The sequence below is a fragment of the Rissa tridactyla genome, chromosome 2, assembly GCF_028500815.1.
Source record: "Rissa tridactyla isolate bRisTri1 chromosome 2, bRisTri1.patW.cur.20221130, whole genome shotgun sequence".
In the NCBI taxonomy this organism is placed as follows: domain Eukaryota; kingdom Metazoa; phylum Chordata; class Aves; order Charadriiformes; family Laridae; genus Rissa; species Rissa tridactyla.
Window position 1 is genome coordinate 121,492,822 of NC_071467.1, and position 19,120 is coordinate 121,511,941.

Below are 19,120 nucleotides of genomic sequence, written 5' to 3' on the forward strand. Positions count from 1 at the left end.
TAGGTCACCGCAGACCCCGGCCTGGCAGGAGTGCCTGGAGAGGAGCACAGCTGGTCGGAAGCCCAAGCGCCCGCAGTTTGATATTTTTTTTTTTTTAACTAGTTATTTTTGCCATGAGGCAATGTGTGACCCAGCAGCCCCATCCCTGGCTTGTGCCAACTCCAGCCAGCTGTAATACGTCACTTCCCAGTAAAGCAAGCAGAAGTTACTTATACAGTAATTTTGCATACATTACTGCCTAATAAGTGTAAGAGGTAGGGTCTCGAGCAGTTGCGAAGTTTTTGAATAATTGGAAGAATATGTGTTTTATTAAAGACGACAGGTATTATTCCAACTGCTCTATTTCAGTATTTGGTACATTTAAGTTCATGTTAGAGGATTTTTTTGAGGAGGAGCTTGGTGTATCTCTGTACTTGAATTCTGTGGGCAAGAAATTGCTTTTTCATCCCCTAAATGAGCCCTGGATTTAAAATGAGTAGTAAATCACCAACAGTAAATGAAAGTAATACTAAACATATGTCTCAGTAGCTTTGTATTAAGGTGGGGAATTTATATGGTTAACAGTAGGATTTTTTTGTTGTATGGTGCATAATCCCAGGCCCAGTCTCACGGCACATATTCATACACGACGAGTAAGTAATTCTGGTGATATTAGCTACCCGAGTGTGACTTGAAAGAACAGTTTTCTAGATTGAGCTGTTACTCAAGCAGATGGTCAATGCTTGAGGAAAAGCTATTTTGCTCAAAAGGAAACTCTGTCTAGTGGATTAACACAAATTTTGTGTGTTTCACCCCTCTGGTTATACATAATTCCACCGTGCTAAAAAATACCATGCCATATGTTTGGTACATTTAACTGTTTATACATAACACTGAATAGTTTTATCCAGCACTAACATACTAGCAAATATCCATTTATAAATCAACATTTTAAAATAGCCCAACTATCAAATGAATGAAATTGTTGTCTGATAGCGCATGAATTAAACCCGAGCTGTATCCAGATAGAAATACACTGGATTTTTGAAAGTGCTGAACTGAACTGAGAGTGCTTCAGTAATCAGTTTCTTAAGGGATTGCAAAACCAGAGGTCTTCAGACTACAACTGTAAGAATGCAGTTTTATTTCAAAAGAGCTTTCTGTGTGCTGTGTTTTCCATCCGTGACTTTCAAGTGAGATCTTTTCATTTCCTGCTTATAAATTTTTTTTTCTAACTGTTGATCTGGAATGATTTATCTGGGATCCGAGCATTACATTGTTCCAATAATCCTCTTCACACAAACTACAATAAGAGGATTTTGTAGGCTAAATTTGTTTCGGCCTTCTTAAAATACTTCATTCCTTTCTGTAATGTTCATGAAATACTGTACTGAAAAACTGGATTATCCCTGGAAAACGCATCTTAAAAACATTTGACTTTTGGAAGAAGAACTGTGGGCACGTTTGGAGGGACATATGTGCACTCGATCTCCAGCAAGATTGGCCAAGCATGTACACCTAGTAAGCTAACCAAATGAAAACAATTAGTTGAGTGTTTGTTTAGAGTAACTATACTTTGATGATACCTAAAAAAGCACTGTCATAGTGATATTCCTTTTAATTTGGTGACTTCGCTGTTGAAACTCTTGATCCTTTTTTGGCAAAGACACCAGTTCACGTACAGCTGGCTGGTTTTATTTAGCAAGCTTGCACATAAAGTAGGTGGGAAACAATAGCTAGAAATAGATTGCTCAGATGAAAATGAAGGGTATGATTTGGTCTGGCAGTTAAGGCATGAGGATTAAGTCAAGTGTGCCTGATTCTGCTTGTTGTACTGTGAAGATAAAACTCAATTAGACATTAATGTCCTCTTAATGAGAATTTATTACAAGCTGGGGTTTTGGGTTTTTTTTCTGCAGATGTGCTTTTCATAGTGGAATTATATTTAAAATTTGTTCTGAGGTATTAATTTCTTAGCTAATGCAGTAATTAAAAGCCTTGATCGTGAATATGATTGCACCTCTGCATATCCAGAGATGCTAGAATTGAATGGAGGCTCATTTTAAAAACAAACAAACAAAAAAAACCTGTCTCTGTCTGATCTTATTTCCCTTCGTCTAAATCCTCTGTCAAAATATTACTGGTTCTGATAGTTCTTTCTGGGTTTTGTGGCTTATCAGCATGACAGAATAATGAGGGAAAAACACTTTTGAGTTAAAATGTTCTTCGTTCAAATAAATACGCTAAACAGAAGTGCTTTGTTTGGGGGACAAAGCATTCTGTACAAAGAAGGAAAAATAATTAAAACTAGGGTTAGTTTAAACCTATTACAGTGTCTCACCTTAGTCATGCTTTCTATCCACAGTGGCTTTGGACTAGCATGGAGCCTACTGAAGTAAGACCAGCAACTCTTTTTTCCTCATAGATGAGATCTGAGGTGTCCTCTACCCTTGAGGACGTATTGTGGAGGCAAGATGGCTGTTAAATAGCCAGAAATATCAGTAAGGCTAAATGAGTTGTTGTCACTAAATTAGTCTTTGTGACAGAGAGAGTCCTCAGGTTTGGAATTGGCAGGAGCCACACAGAGCCCTGGGTCTTGAAGTTGATACTCTTTTGAGATGCATGGTACAGGTTTACACTTGCCTGTAAAATTAAAAGGCGTCACTCAAAGCCTGGGATTTGGAGAAGTCTGCTTTTGGTCTTCAAACATGAGATCTAGACCTTATTTACATTTTAAAAAGAAAGTTCAGAATCTGGTACCATCATATGACTGGGACACTGGGCATAGACACATTGTACTGGCGAGTTATTCCACCCTTGCTGTAAACACTGGTGTGTATTTTAGCATTCCCTATAATCGCAGTAAATGTGCAGTGACTCTTTGCCAGACAGGATGACACTCCTGAAGACTCTAAGAAATGTAATTGCAATTGTTTTCCTCTTTAGATGATTTTAAGCCAGCATCGATTGATACATCTTGTGAGGGGGACCTTCAAGTGGGTAAAGGAGATGACGTAACAATCACTTTGCCACATATTCCAGTAAGTTTGTGTTATACATATATATGTGTCCTTGTTTACTCTTCAACAAATTTGCAGTGTAGTTGCAGTCTGATGTAAATGTTATTTTCATTTTCATCTTTGTTAATACAAGTGGATTCAATATTTGAGCGGCCAGACTTGTAGTGTGTTACCTTAGGAAAGGACTGTACAATTGAGTCTTTGTAAAGGGTTATATTTGTAAGGTTCTAGTCTGTTCTTTGCTTTTGGTTCCTTCCTACTCTTCCTTAAATAACGACAGGACTTGTACTGTTAGCTGAAGCTCTATACCTGGTTTCCATCCAGTTTTAGTGCTATGGCTAAATGAAGAAAGACAGAGTAATTTGGACTTTAGTCAAGGTTTGATGTTCAGAAGCCACAGGTAGGCCTGTAAGCATATTCTTCCCATTACTAAAACATGTACAGATGGCATAGAGGGTTCCCTGCCTTTAGTTTTATCCGTGGAAGCAAGGGGGATGGTTCTGGTGAATGGCAATGAAGTGGTTTCCTATCCACTTCCTACTCAAATTATGCCATAAAGATCTACTGTGTGAGAGTCAAACAGCAATAAAACAAGTGATCAAACTGTTTATAGGTGGAGCTGTTTTGTATTTGAAGGTTCAGTGGTTTCCTTACCAAAAAAAACCCCAAAAGACAGTGCTTGCATGCTGGAACTGAATTCGTTTATTAGCTGAAGTTAATGCTATGTGTCAAGCCAATAAACCAGAGTTCACAGACATCGATTGGTGGTTGCAGGGGGGCACCAGCCAGTTTGAAAGCTGTGTGTCAGGTCCTTTTGGTATTGTTTATTGTAGCATGTTGGTGTTTTTAATTGCTAGGTGATGGTAATGTGGTAATTCTCACTGAATGAGGCTTTAGCCTGCTTCCCCCTGGCTCCTGTTTTTTATATGGCTTTGGTCACCTAGTGCTGTAGGAGGTCACATACTGGTTTTTGCCTATAAAAACGATAAGCATGGTAGTGCTATTTGAGAGTAGGCAACAAAACGGTTAGTAGCAGTGGCATTCATCTTGGATTGACTGGGAACGGTGTTGTTCATTCATCTTTTGTGTTGAACAACTCCTAATGTCCTTTTCCAAATCTCTGTAATCTTGAGTTTAATTTGATTGTCTTCCTGTGAGTATGAACAGCTTTAAGCTTATAGTATGCATCAGAGGCTTGGGCAGCTAACTGCACTGAATGCAGCTACTGTGCGTATGTTGTTCCAAGGCAGTGCTGTCTGTGTTCCAGGCAGAGAGCTGGAAAACACTGACTATGCTGGAAAAGAGTGAGAAGTTTTGAGATCGTTTCATCTTGACAAGATGTACTGAATTTCTTGGATCTCAGTTGGATCTCAGTTGCCCAACAGCTGGATAGGATTCAGATTCTAAGTTGTTTTTTGAAATTGCCTGGTCCCTGAGGATGTCTCTGATAATTTGTTCAATGGAGATATTTTTGGTGTCCCTTGCTGCTTGGATAAATTGAAGTACTATTTCTGCATGTGTATTTAGTGGCTTTAATATTTGATAAAGTCTTGGTTGGGGAAGTGTAGAATTTCTGTTAAGAGAATGAAAACGCATGAAAACAAATTGATTAAATGTCACCTGTTTCACCCACCTCCTTCTTCTATCCTGTAATCAGCAGAATTTGTAAGCCAGTGTTATTTAGGCATTCACTTAAAACCTAAACATGTAATTTTAAGTAGAAGTGTGGGACTGTTAATTTGTTTAAGGAGGATTTCATTTCTGCTTATTTTTTTTAGCCAAAAACTCGGTCTTTGCTGAAGCTTGTGGGTAGCAGAACCGATTTTTGGTCAATTTTCATTAAATTTGTGCATTATACATTTCCTGACTTAGTTGTCAACAGTGAGCAGGATTTGACTTTCAGTTTGCTTTTTATTCTCTTAAATGTTGGTTTCCTCTCTTAAATGTAGGAATGATAAAAATGTAACATGCCTTCAAAGACTAGACTTTCTTGAGACATCTTTTCTGAATCGTATCTGTATCTCTTACTGTATCTTTGTTAGGAATTCAGATTTTTCACCCTTACTGGTCCAAAGCCATTTCAAATTGAAACGTACTCTATTTGTTAGCAATATAGAGAATAAGAATTGCATTCTGAGTGGTTAGAATATGATTGTTCATTTTTGCTACTCAGAATAAAATGTCAAAGAGTACATTTTTTCCATTTCTCCCTGATTTTGGTTGATTTCCTACAGCACATGCAAAAGTGCACATGAATAAACTTTTTTTAAAATTTTTTTTTGTACAGTAGCTATACATTACAGAGAAATCTGAGTAGGTTTCATAGCTGAGAACATATTTCTGTATATTCCCTTTGAGTAACATATCCTTTTTTGACATGGCCAGGTGTTTGTGTGTGCTGCTGTGTGCGGATAGACCATAGATTCTGCCTCCTGTAACCCCAAAACCAGGTGTATGAGCCAGCCTGGGCATGGATGCAGTACAATTGAGCATAATCTCAGTAGTATCAGTTAGCCAGCGTGCACCACTACCTGAGTTTGTCTTTATAGCTTCTCAGTCTAAGCCATTAGACTTTTGTGGGTCTATGCAGCATTGTGTGGGCTTGGGAACTTTATGGAAGGCGTCAAAATACCCCATTCGCTTTTGAGAAGACATTTCAGTATAATTCCATGGCATCTACACGCTAATCTGACTTTGAAGAAGGCAGCTGTTCTTATGCAGTTCGTGACAGTTGCTTGTAATCCACTGTGAAAATACTGCCTTTTTCTATATACATATATATATATATATATATAAAAAAATACAAAGTAGTTTAAATTATTTTTCAATTGACCACATATTTCTTTTGGCAACAATCCTGATACATGAATAATTAGAACTTTATTTCTTGTCCAAACCCAAGATTTCCAGAGCAGAAATGTCAAGATGATTTCTGATACTTACCAGGGCCAGCTACGCAAATTCAGTTATGTTACCATTTTGGGAATGAAAACTGTAAATAATGGCAACCATGGAGAAGATGTTTTGTCACTGCAGAGACACTTAAAATGATGAAAGGCATAATATTGCTATGAGGAAATGTCTGATCTACTGCATATAACTGTATTTTTTCCTTTTCATGAATGAACATTTTCTGTAGGAGCTAAACATTAACTGCTTAGCCTCTTGGTCAGAACGATACATATATAAATTTCTCTTAGTGTTTGTAAACTTTTGGGTAGGGGAATATAACCAAAGAAATGTGTGCTCTTTCTTTGATACCAGGGTTCAACTCCACCAATGACTGTGTTTAAAGGAAATAAAAGGCCATATCAGAAGGACTGTGTGCTTATTATCAATCATGACACTGGGGAATATGTGCTGGAAAAACTTAGTAGCAGCATTCAAGTGAAGAAAACAAGGTAAAGCTGGGGACAGGGCTGTTGATAGGATTGATTCTTGCTGAAATTTCTTCTTCAGATTGTCATTTGAACCAGAACTCAGTACTAAGCCTTATGGGCTTTACATGGCCAATTATCTTGCCTAAAAATGCAAATAGGAGTGTGAATCCAAGAGTAAAGAATTCATAAATTCTCCACTGCTGAAAGGACATAATTATAGTTTGCAGTGAAACACCTCTGATGATTTGAAGCTTTGGAAGCTGGCTGAAGGATGGGATGTGTTTCAGGAATCTCTAGTTAGCTGAAAAAGACCATGGAAATATTAGGCTGTCAAAAGGATTGTTGGACTTTCTAGGTTTGTTCCCTACAGCTTCCTGTGGGAGTCATGATTTTAATAATATACTCTTAGGGAACAAGAAACACTAATCCTTGTATTGGATCAGTGATATATCAAGTGGAACACAAGTCCAAAGCCTCCAGCTCCAGGGGGCGGAACTGTAGAAATAATGGTTATGAGGTTTTGCCTAGAATTGCTGAGGCCAGAAATCCTCTCTGACCCAGTATTCTTCACTGCACAAATGCTACAAAGTGTTGCAACGTTTTTAGTAGTCTTGCTGCTGTGCAGGTACCTAAAGTCTCTGGATCATGTTCTTTCAGCATCACTGGACCATGGGTTATTGAGATCTAAAGAGAAAGCAGTTATTCAAATGTCTCCTGAAGATTAAGCTCTTCAATAATTTTACAAGTTTTACATTCAAAAAAGAAAAATTACTTTATTGCAGTGTAGAACTTTTAGCTGCTAAAACTACTAGAAATGTGGGTTGCAGCTCATCAACAGTTGGCTGGAAGTTTGCCAAGAGCACCTTGAGTTCAAGGTAAATGGACTGTAATGCTGCTTTGAATCAGTGATGTGAAAACTCATCCATGTGGTGTTCATCTTGCCCAGTGATATGAGCACATCAGAGATGAGATTTGGATTCCCAATTTAAGTTCTACTGGACTTTGTCCAGGCGAAGCTTAAGTCGGAAAGGAGCAAAGAAGTGCAGGAGGGCTTGGGTTCAGCGAGGTGTGTAGACACGCTGAGTTTTGGCTCGGATGATGTGAAAAATATTTCAACTTTTCTCAAGCAGAGGCAGGGTAGTAAAAAACTCGGGATCCCTGTTTTGAGGAATAGTGCTTTGCAAAGTCATTCCGTTTTCTAGATCAGAAGTGTCTCTCTTTTTTTTTTTTTTCCCCATGGCTACTTTGATCTTTAATGACCTGTTGACACTCTGTGAGAGCAGAGTTTTTAGAGTTAAAGTCACTCACATTCACAGGGGAGTAATTACACTTATTCTCCATAGAACCTTCTGTAGTTGCAAGAGCATAATTAAAACTGGAAGCAGTCTTTTGCTTTTGCCTTTCACTTGATACAGTGAGTGTATTCCCAAATCGTCACTTCTATTGTAAATGACTGTGTAAACTGCATTAATGTGGTATCTAATAGCTGCATTTCAGTGATGAATGAAGAGGTGGTTCTGTGCTTAATTTTTTGAGGTTGCATCTGCAATTCAACGAGGCACAGAGATAGCCGAGTTAGTGCGAAATGTACTAGCTCAGATACCAGAAGTGGTTTAGGTGAAGTCCCAGGAAGTCCTGCATGGACTGGTTTAACTTGTTTCTCAGTGGGATTAGCTCACAGGCACAAAATATCACACTGCTGAGATGGGACCCTCTTAAAACCGAAACTGACCTCTAATATCCACATAAGCTGCTTCTGTGCTACACTACATAAAGCCATACCCCAAAAGGCTTTGGTGTTACGCGATAAATACACCACACCTCATTATGGTGCACCATAGAGGGACCTGAGTGAGTATTTTGTTTTGGCTTTTTTTTTCTGCCAAGGGTATTGACTGTTTTACAATCTCAATCACATCATTGATTCAGTAAAAGGAAGAAATACCTGATTTGAATTGAACAGCTAGGCATAGTGTGATTCTGGGGACTATTTCCCACTAAGGAAACAGCTTAAACTATTTTTAAGGGATAATAGCAAGTGAATGAAAAACAGGAATTAAATGCTTACATGCTGTATTTAGCAGTAAGAATGATTGCTGTAGTCAGGTTGACCTCTAAGAGAGTTCAGTTTGAGATGTTTTAATTGCAAGTGAGAAAATTATTTCTTTTGCTGTGATTGCTTTAAGCAGGATTTTGTTGTGAGTGGATTTGTTTTATCATGTAGTTACTTTAAATTATTATGATTGCTTATTCTTTTTTAAAAATACAAATACTAATTTCTGAATTAAAGCCTTCATTGTTCTTCAAGTAGAGAATTTGGCACCGCTCACTAAACCACATCTGGTTTTCAAAATACATTTTGTAATGGTGTTGCAGTGTAGTTGTATATGCGTATTTGTTATTGAAAGCAAGTGTTGCATACAGAAAGCTGTAACTCATTGTTTATAAGACAAAGTAGAGATCTGTACAAAAGGAAGTCACATACGATCCATTAGTACAAGGATATTGAAAAAGCTGAACATAGTTGCACAGTACCGCTGAATGTCTCTGGTTGTTTTTTTCAGAGCAGAGGGCAGCAGTAAGATCCAAGCCCGAATAGAACAACAGTCTGCCCGAGCATCTCAGCCTCCTTCACAGTTTAGAGCCCCAACCAAGCCAGCAGTTGGACCTAAAACTTCTCCTTTGAAAGATAATCCTTCACCTGAGCCTCAGCTGGATGACATTAAGAGAGGTAAAGAAGGGTTTGTAGTTTCCTGAGTTTTGGTTGGTTTTGTCTTTCTTTATAATAAAACCTATGACTACAACTTATAAAAATATTGGAATATTCAGGGATTAAAAGATGGTACTTGACAGCTGGTTTGTCATCTTTATATCTCATTTTAAGGCATTTTAGTGAATTATTTATTCTCTTCTGCCAGCATAGATATTTATACTGCAGTCATCTCTGGCACAAGAGAACTTTCTGGATAATTTTCTCTCTTCCAAACTATTTCTTTGTTCTGAAAAGAAGACAAAATAAGCATGAATTCAGAAACCTGTAGCTGAGTGCTAGACAAGTTGAATGGGTGTCTTAGGCAACGACAACAACAAAAGCTAATGGTCCAAGATCTAGTTACGCAATCAAGTAACTTGGATGGAAATTATTCCTGCAGTGAGTACTGAGTAAGGTCGGAGCCGTTTGCCAGTGGGATGGAAGGGCTGGGTGGCTGTGTTCCCATCACAAGACCTGGAGCTTGTGCTCTGCCAAGTAGTGCTAGTAGGGGAGGGATGAGAGTGAACAACCCTGCAGCTTCCCCTTTACCACAACCACTCCTCTGCAGCTTTGATCACATCTGCCGTGTAGTTGCTGTACTGCTGTTAAAGTACCTTGAAGGGATGACTGGCTCAACTCAGTCTCCTGCTCAAGCAACGCTTTGTTTCAGTGTTTCGCTGTGGGCAGGGCACACTTTCTTTAACCATGTCCTTCCTTTCATATGGGTGTGATATCTGGCATTGCTGTGGATAATGAGGAAGACTTTAATTTAAAATTTTTATTTCATTCTCTTGTGTTTCTTGTCTGGCACCAGATGCAATTATTTTATTTTAGATTGTCCTTTCTGTCTAATATTTTTTTCTGGGTCTCTCTTTCTTTTTTTTCCTCTCTGTCCCATATAGCTATTTTTGCCTGTAGACTTAGTCGATGTTAATTGCCCAGACTATGTTAATTACTTAGCAGGGTATTTTTTCAGTTCATGGTAATCACTAGGTGACATTTTTTTACTGCTAAGCTATCTGTGTGTTTGCATAGGTGCTGACTGGTCTCACTCTTTCACAGCAGTAGTATTTTCAATACCTGGACGCTGGTCAGCAGACAGAATCAACGTCTGAGAGTCTGTTAGCTACAGTACCCTTAGCTGCATTGCCATTTTTATTTTCTGTGTAATAGGTAAGGAGAAAGATAACAGGTGATATATCAATTTAAAAATTAAATCAGTTGTTAATTTTAAATGTCTTTTCTTGTAGTATGTAATAAGTTACTTAACCATTGGGACACTCTTTTTGTATACAAACACCAATTTGTAAAGGCCATGTTACAGTAAAATAATTACATTTGTCTGGTGTGACATCTATTCTACAAAGACCATTTTCTAGTGGTCTAAAATATAAGCCACATTGTTTAGAATTGTCCTAGTAATTTTTTTGACACTTGATCATCTTTTATTGGAAAGTACCTCAAATAAATTACCTGTAGAGTTTTGTTTCCAAAATCAAGCAAAAGAACACCTGGCTTGAACTAAAAATAGGACTTCAAGTTGGTGTTTTATAGGGAGGTTCACTCAAGGCCCAAAAAGGGCACTAATAGCTGGGCAGGGTTTTTTTTTATGCTTACAGTATATGCTCTTTATAACTTTTCTCCAGCATTGATTAGCTAGAGCATCAGCATTACTAAACCATTTATATCATAAGAACATACTTCAGGAAAGGTAGAACTAAAATAGCACCATTCTACAATGAAAATAATTAATAAAACTTAACTGTAAAAGCTGTGAGATAGTCTTCAGTCCTGTCATCTTCCCTTAATGTGTCTTTTTATGAACAAAGACTTGTAAGTTCTGAAGAGGCTGTGTTCTTTCCATTGAAGCAGTAGCTTTCCTTTAGGTGAAGTACCTCATTTGTACGGAAGAAAGATAAACATAAAGCTGAAATTCTGTTTTTTTTTTTTCTTGAATGGACACAGCACAGAACTTACCCACCAGTCCCCAAAGGAGGTGGTTGAAAGGATCTCTGATGCTATGACACTCTCTTGGTCTCGGTATGCCCTACTTAAGGGTATGGTAAGACACACGGCCCTTGCGATGCTTAACAATAGTCTTAAGGTAACCTCAGTGCAGGTTTCTGCTTTCCCCTGGTACCCTCAGCTGTGTATTTCCATAGCTCCCCTTACAGATGAGCTGGGAAAAGAACTTTCAGGTAGGTCGGTTTTCTGTCCCATTACACAGCTGTCTAAACAGCAGTGCCTGAGGACAGAGTCAGAGCATGTGGGAGGTGAACCAGTCCATTCCTTCATGCAGAGAGGCCTTTGGGAGGCTGTGTCTGGGGTCCTGCACCAGAGGAATCTTTTCCCCTGCAAGCTTTTATATAGTCCTCCTGCTTGAAAGGAGCAAAAGAGAGGGTAAGAGCTTGTTCTTGTGAATACTTGGCTACATCTGATAACATTTCATTAAGCAGTGAATGTTTGCACACATATACCACAATACAACCATTTGTGTACATTAAATAATCGCTGTTTATCAGACATACTTGACCACAACAGAAATGTTTTCAATAACATTGACATAATTACAGCATGCTGTACTTGGAAAAAAAACCCACAGAAACGTATTTCTGGTTTGGAGACTGTAAATTCAGTGCTTAAAAATCCGAGCAGATCTTGTTTACCTAAAATGCAGCTGTAGTGTATAAGGATTATGCCATAGCACCGTGTTTGTTTCTCAAGAACACCTCAGTCAAATTTTTTGCACTTCAGTGTAAAATACTGCCTCTTCTAGATGCCATCTCCGCGTGCTCAAAGTGCCAGTGTCAAGTTGATTTCTCCACCTCGTGTACCATTATTAACAGTAAGCGTTCTGTGATAGGCATGCAACCTTATCCTCCCTAAAGCTGAATGACTTTATTTCCAAAAGCCCTTGGTATACTTGCAGCCCAAGGTTAGGGCTTTAGTTAAAAATTCTGTATAGCCCATTGAAATTGAGAGAAGAAGTAAGAACCCTCAGACATGATTATGGAAAGAAATTAGGGCATTTGATACTGAATACATACAGAAGACAGCCCGGTTGAGAAAAGCTGTTCTGTTTGTATACTGATTTCTGACCTTGATTTTTTTTTTTTTTTTGACTCTAAAAACTGCATTGACTGTCAGTGTAAAACAGTAAGCCGTTTTGTTTTCTTGAAAGAAAGCCTACATTTGTAACATGAAATGTGCAAAAGTTAAGGCTCCCCTAGCAATGTCAGCCTTTTCAGATGAAGTAGACTCAATTAAGGCAAGCATTCGAAACCATACTGTATGGAAAGCTTTTTTTAAAAGTAACTGTTGCACATCCTAGCTCTTGTCATCTTTTAAACCTTAAAGGTGCATCAACATGAGGCGTCTGATCTTATGGCACAAAAAGATCTGGGAAAGGTCTGACTCTTTCGTTGTTCAGCTTATGTACACTTGTACACACACAACTATTTTGATTGGAGGCACCGGTAGGAAATGTTTAGCCAAGGCTTCAGTACCTGTAACGGCACTAAGCATAACAAGCAAATAGGAAAATGCAAAATTGCACAATTTTAAAGCAGATGTGTTTTTCCTACAAGGCTTTGGTGTCATCATTGGCTTAGCCACCATCTTTGACAATGTGACACAAGAGGGTTTTGAACAGACTTCCTTAGTGGTCCTGCTGGAGTTCTGCCTGACAGACTTTTAGCGATGCAGCAGCCCCCATAACATGAGTGAAAACAATTACTTTTTTTCTCATCTGCACAGACAAAATGTTTAGAACTCTGGGCTCAAGGAATTAAGAGACAAGAGAGACCTGAGGGGAAGCTGACAGCCTGTGAGGCAAAAATTGACTTAGAAGATGGACTCAGACCAAATTTCCACCAGTCACTGCTGTTACTGAGAACACCCTTAGCTTCACAGTCTTTGAAGCTTGTGATATTGGCACTGTTTTGCTTTTCCTGCCTGTATTCAGCATAGTGGGCCTTACCAGTTCTTCCAAAGCATTCTCCCTTCTCCCTTTCCCTCCTCATAACCAAACCTCTTCTATGGGCTCTTAGTTTCTGCTTCCCCAGCAGAAAACCCTCGCTTTTCAATCTGACGCTAATCTCTAATTCTGTTTAAAATTAGCGAGGCTAATCTTCCTTTCCCATTTGTCAAACTGCATCACTTCCTTCAGTTATCTCCTCGCCTGCTGTATCAAGTTCAAACTTTTTGTGTAGATTTTTTTTTTCCTAGTTCTCTCAAGTGCATTTATTGTTGCATCTTTTCCCTTTCATCACTAATGCCTCTTAGATTGCTTCACCTTCTTCACGCTATTTTATATGCTACTTTCTGGGCTGCTGTATTCTTCTCAGCCCTTATGTTAGCACTTTTCCATTTCAGCTATAGACTCTGTAGCTCTGTAAGCATATGTGTGTAATTCTCAGATGCTTGTCCTTTATTAGACTTGTTTATTGAATGTTTTTGCAGTATGTACTGTGGTCTATGGGTGATTGTTCTTGCTACAGTCCAGAATATTCTAACTATATTATTATTATCAATATAACTTACAACTAACCACTCTAATCGTTGCTAGAGGTATGCGTAAATTTTACATCATTAAGCTAGGGGGACAAAAAATTAAGTCTGGGCATTTTAAAGACAAAGAACCCTTATTTCTGTTGATCTTTCCTTTAGCTTTCCCCTATGAATTTCTTAGTCTGGAATACTGAGAATAGTTACCGTTTGAAATCCTCAGTATGGGTGGGCTGAGAATAGTGACTTACAAGTGCTCATTTGTCTGTATATCAGACTTCAGGCATGAAATGGATTTTTAATACCTGCAAGACCTGCAAGGGAGAAAGACAATACAGTACAAAGTCATATCTTCTGTTGGCCTAATCATATATTATTCCTCCCTCTTCCAGTGGTCTCTTATGCTATGTCTTCAAGATGAAAGAGTAAGTTTTACCTGGCGTACAAATAAGGTACAGAGAACACAGGTGGTCTAGTCAGGGATGTAGATTTAGCAAGTAAGTTGGAGGAACAACCCCACTATCCTTAAATACCCAGCTGGAGTTAGTCATCTGGTTATTCCCTTTCAATAAACCTTCCTTGGCTCTGATTCAATATAACTATAGCATTTGAAATTGAGCTCTGAACTTTGAAATTGAAAAATAGCAGTTTTAAAACTGGTAAAAGAAAACTTAATGTCTAAAACCAAAACATGCTGAGCTAGAGAAACTCTCTAACATGGAGGCCGAAAACTTAGCTGTTACTCTATGATGTTAAGCAGCCCAAGGAAAATGGGTCTTATTAAAAAAGGGAAGAGTTCCAGTTGCTCAGACTTAATCCTGCAGGGGCTAAACATAAAAAGCATTAAAATTGTGCCATTTTTACATAAATGAAAGGCTCATTTTACATGATCTGGCTATGCCATACACAAGAAGGATGTCCCCAGCTGAGGAACTGGGGTTCGTCTCACTGACACACATCTGACCTGAGGTGAATTACTCCTGGCATCAGTTCTCCATTTGTCAGGTAGAGATGATAATACCTCACCTCTTCCTTCTTTCATTCTTGTCCCTTTATCCTGTAACTTCTCCAGGACAAGCAAGGAGTTCTAACCCTGTGGGTATAGAACTGCTAGCACAACAAAAGTCTGAATTTTGAGGGTTTCACATCCTATGCTTAACATATGTGTGAATATTGTTCTCTGATGGAAACCGGCCTAGGTGAACTGAGTCATTAAATCCTCAACTTTGTGAGTGGATACAAAAGAATTGTCCTCTAATAGTGTTTAGGCCACTTGTAATTATGACAAATTTAACAGTAGGGTATGATTTGGGGTGTCTTACCTTAATAGCTGTTTAGTAACCAATCATTCAACACCAGCGGCTGCTGATACAGCAGTTGTAGTGCTGTCATGGTATTCCAGTGTTTCTTTGCACTGGAAACCCTGAAGTGGGGTGTGTCTGACTTGAATAACTTCCCAGTTTCAGAGTAGACTCTGTATTTTCCTGGCTACTTGTAAGCTTTATGGCAGGTTAAGGTATTATAACCACTCCCCAGCCTGTGAGTATTCTCATGTGCCCTGCTGCAGAGTTATCTGATGTCATCCATCTGCTTCTGAAGTTTGTTCAAAATCAGGTGTGTGACTTTACGCTGGACCAGTTTCATACATTATCTGAAGTCAAGGCAGTTTCTGTTGTGATCATGTGCCTATGCCCTCCTCCCCTTTTTATGTTTTCCAAAAGCCTTAATGTCACTGACATCTAACAGTTTAGATTCCTCCACTTTAAGATGCTTTTAAAAAATGGGCTGACTGCTGGCCCATAAAACTCAATCAGGAAATGTACTTACTTTATATGTAGAGCATATAACCTGTTGGAAATAATGAAGTAGGAAGTGCTTTTAGGAGTGTAATGTATATAAATAATAATAGTGAAAGTGAAGGTTTTATGATACTAACCTACGCTGTTGCTTTTTTAAATTTAGCTACAATTAAGTAAAAAAGCCCCCAGAATTTTTTTCGTTTTCCTTCCTGTCTCTCTCTTTCATGTGAGATATTTTGATGTGATAAATTATACTTGACAAAACTATTGCATTTTCACATTCTTTTCCAAAATTCCATGGGTCCCTGTTTATGGTTTCAACCAGATGAATGTCCCTTTATTTCAGAGCTGAGAGCAGAGGTTGAAATTATCGAGCAGATGAGCAGCAGCAGTGGAAGCAGCTCATCGGATTCAGAAAGCTCATCTGGGAGTGAAGATGAAAGCTCCAGCAGCGAGGGGGAAGAGCCAGCACATGTTTCCCCTTCCCAGCCACCGCACCAGCAGTATAACAACAGGAATGCTGTTGCTAATGGCACGAGCAGGCCACAAGGAAGCAATCATCTCATGAACACGCTCCGTAAGTAAAGGCTTGTGTCTTATCGCTGTGGAAAGCTGCTTGAGACCATTCCTTTTCTTAGGATGTTAGGCTAGCTCAATGAAGTGCAGTTTGCCAAATAGTAATCCCAGGGAGTTGCGTTGGCTGAAATACTTGGGCAGGTTTTTTGAACAGGGGGATGAGACCTGTCTGAAAGTGTGGAGATTGCTTCAGTTTGGTCTAGAGCCTGTGGGCATCAGTGCAATGGTTGCGCTGAGCCTTGATTCAGGCCTCCAAGTGGAATGAGTGGGTAGAAAAGCATCAGTGTGGGAGGATCTGGTGCAGCGGAGGATGGGAATTATTCTAATGTGAAAACACAGATTAGATAAATAGTTGTGTTGTCAGCTATGTTGGTTAAAGGTCTGTAAAGAATTATGAATGGCACAAGGCTGTCCTGTGGTCATAAATGCAGTCTCTGTGGTCTTCATTATTATCTCTATTGCTTTATATTTTCTCTATACTGTGTTTTCTCTATGCTGTGTTTTCACAAATACCACATTTTCAAGGGAAATTTAAAGTGCCATGTATTTGGTTAAGATATTACAGCTATGGCATTTGCAAACATTGGATCGGTACAAACTCACTCCACCCTTTAAAAAGTGTAAAAAATGTTTTTAAAGCATACGTTTGTCCCATGAGACTCTCTCTGGGGAGATGATATACATCTGTGTTGCTCTTATGCTAGATCAATATATTCTAACTCAGTGGATTTAAAATACTGCATTTACAAGAAACTAGAACTCAGTTATCATAAATTGTTCTTAATTCTTCCTGAGGCATGTTTGCATACATCGCTTGGCACCCACACATAGGGAACTGATGGAGTTTAAATGCAGATAAATGTAGGGTTTCCAGCTTCAAGAAGATGAGTATATTATACAGACAATACTGAAGAGGCCTGCTGGAAAACTGGAGAGGCCTGTCAGTCGTCCTGTCAGTAATGAAAGTCTAAGTGAAATCCGGAGTTCAACAAAGTCAGTAGGACTCTTTCCATTTCTCTGTTTTTGGTTGTGAGCTGCCTCTTCCCTGCTTCTCCTGGACAAATACAATAATACAATGTCAAGAATCCTCTGACTCCAGGAAAATTTGGGAACTGATAGGGTAGCTCCTTTCTTCAGGCAATGATTTTTTGCATTTGGATTTAAAATCCTTTTGCCAAGGATTAATCTGTCCTTGAGCATTCAAGTCACTAAGTCACTGGTGACCATCTACATGGGGAGAATCGCGTTCTTGTATCATGAAAGGGAAGAGGAGATGAAAAAATCCAGGGTATAGCTGTTGCATAGCTGCTCTGCATCTGTTTGGGGCAGGACCATGGGAGAATGCTGTAAGAGCTGGGTTCAATTACAAGAACACAAGCATGATTCTTGCCCCCTTTCATCCCCTTCACCTCACCAAATCACAAGTGTTCTGCAAAACAGGGTCTGAGACTGTAGTTTTGATCCGTATCCTGGCCATCTTTTGTTTAATCTCTCTTTGCACTTTGGAGGGGGATTTTCACTGTCACAGCATGTCTCAGCTAAGTTCAGCCGATAGCCTTGAGTTATGAAGGCTTTAACATTCCTTTTGGTTTATTGACATGTGGAGGCCTTGCCTTGGCTACGTAAATGGCCTTAACACAAAAAAAAATCTATTTTAAAAGGGCCGAGAAAGCCAGGGAATTCCCCAATGCCCTGTCCCCGAGCCATATCCGGGAACTTGGGTGCGTGAAGGCTGTGGAATGCCTTCCACAGCTGCTAGTGTGGGGAGTGCTGTTCTCCCACCAGGAGCAGCTTTGGTGGTTGTGGAGGACACTTGGTTTGGCCTGGATTCGACTGTGTATTAGCCCCATGCAGCTCTTAATTTCTTGGGCATCGGGAGCAGTTCCCTTAAATGACAGATGATGTTTGCGTTCATTTCTTGTGTTATTCTTATTTAAATCTTCCGGTGTAAATGTGACTTTTCTTTGATTTGATTGCCATGAAGTGTGAATTAATGCCTACCCACTTGTGTTTTGTTGTTTTTTGTTTTCCATAGGAAACGACTTGCAGTTGAGTGAGTCTGGGAGCGACAGTGATGACTAGAGGCTGAGCTTTTGTTGTTTCTGTTACATACACATGAAGAACTAATTTACCTTGAAGTGATCCTGTTGCTTACGAAGAGGAGCTGGCACGGAGATAGTTCCAAGTGTGGAGTTTTAATAGAAGAAACGCATAGCCCTACAAAATAGGAGATATTGAGGGCTGTTTTACTTTGTGAATTAAGTGTATATTTTGTGTATATTCTTATTCTTTTAAGGCTTTAAATAGATATGTGCAGTGGGTAAGCCAATGTATGTTCCTGTCTATCATCTGTAAGTTTAATGTGTAATTTTATGATGTTGTCTAAAAATTTCTTGTTTGTAGAAGATATTCAGCCCATCATAACTTTGCAGGGAGGACTTTTGTATATAGGATGAGCATGAGCCAACAACAAGTTTAAAAAAAACATACAGGAGTTAGTTTGTGCACTGAAGTGGGACTGTTGTAAATTAGTTTCAATACTAAGTTGATTTCGTTGGTTTTGGGACTTTTCTAATGTCTTTTTATTGCTATTTATGGTTGATTTAATGGATTTCTGAACAGTTGGAAAAGAGAAATCATAAAACCACGTTCGTCACAAACCTTGCTGCACCAGTGCCTTATAAGCAGGTTTTTTAAATGGAGCTTCAGTTTGTGCCACCATTCCTGTGGGGATCGATACTGAAACCCCCTCAGATTGCATTTGCAAACAAGAGCTGTATCTCACATACAGCCAGCTGTACTCTGAGGGTGGTTACTCTGGCAAGATAAAGGATATAATACATCAGTTACCTGAAGACAGCCAAATAAGAACCAGAGCGGCATTTTTTTTGTGCAACTGAAGTGTCTCATTTAACTCAGACATTCAGACATAGTCTTCAGAAATATTTAGGAACCCGATTACTAGTGAAATTGCAACGTCACAAATACAAGATACTGGACTTACTGAAATTGTAAGACCAGAGCCCTCTTTACTCCTAAAGAATGCAGAAAGAAGAGATGACTAAACAATTAACTTTGAAACAGCAGAAGTCTCTCCCACCACAGTTG

The 19,120-nt window shown here is 39.0% G+C and overlaps 1 protein-coding gene across 1 annotated transcript in view; it reads left to right on the forward strand.

Annotated features, from left to right (window-relative positions):
• EAF1 (ELL associated factor 1) overlaps window positions 1-18,578 on the forward strand; it is a 19,487-nt gene extending 909 nt beyond the window's left edge. The window contains exons 2-6 of the mRNA XM_054191532.1: window positions 2,926-3,020; window positions 6,264-6,400; window positions 8,944-9,110; window positions 15,783-16,013; window positions 18,048-18,578. Of these exons, the coding sequence (XP_054047507.1) occupies window positions 2,926-3,020; window positions 6,264-6,400; window positions 8,944-9,110; window positions 15,783-16,013; window positions 18,048-18,094 (677 nt within the window). The 3' untranslated portion in view covers window positions 18,095-18,578. The remainder of the gene's footprint in view (window positions 1-2,925; window positions 3,021-6,263; window positions 6,401-8,943; window positions 9,111-15,782; window positions 16,014-18,047) is intronic.
• Window positions 18,579-19,120: the final 542 nt, after the last annotated feature.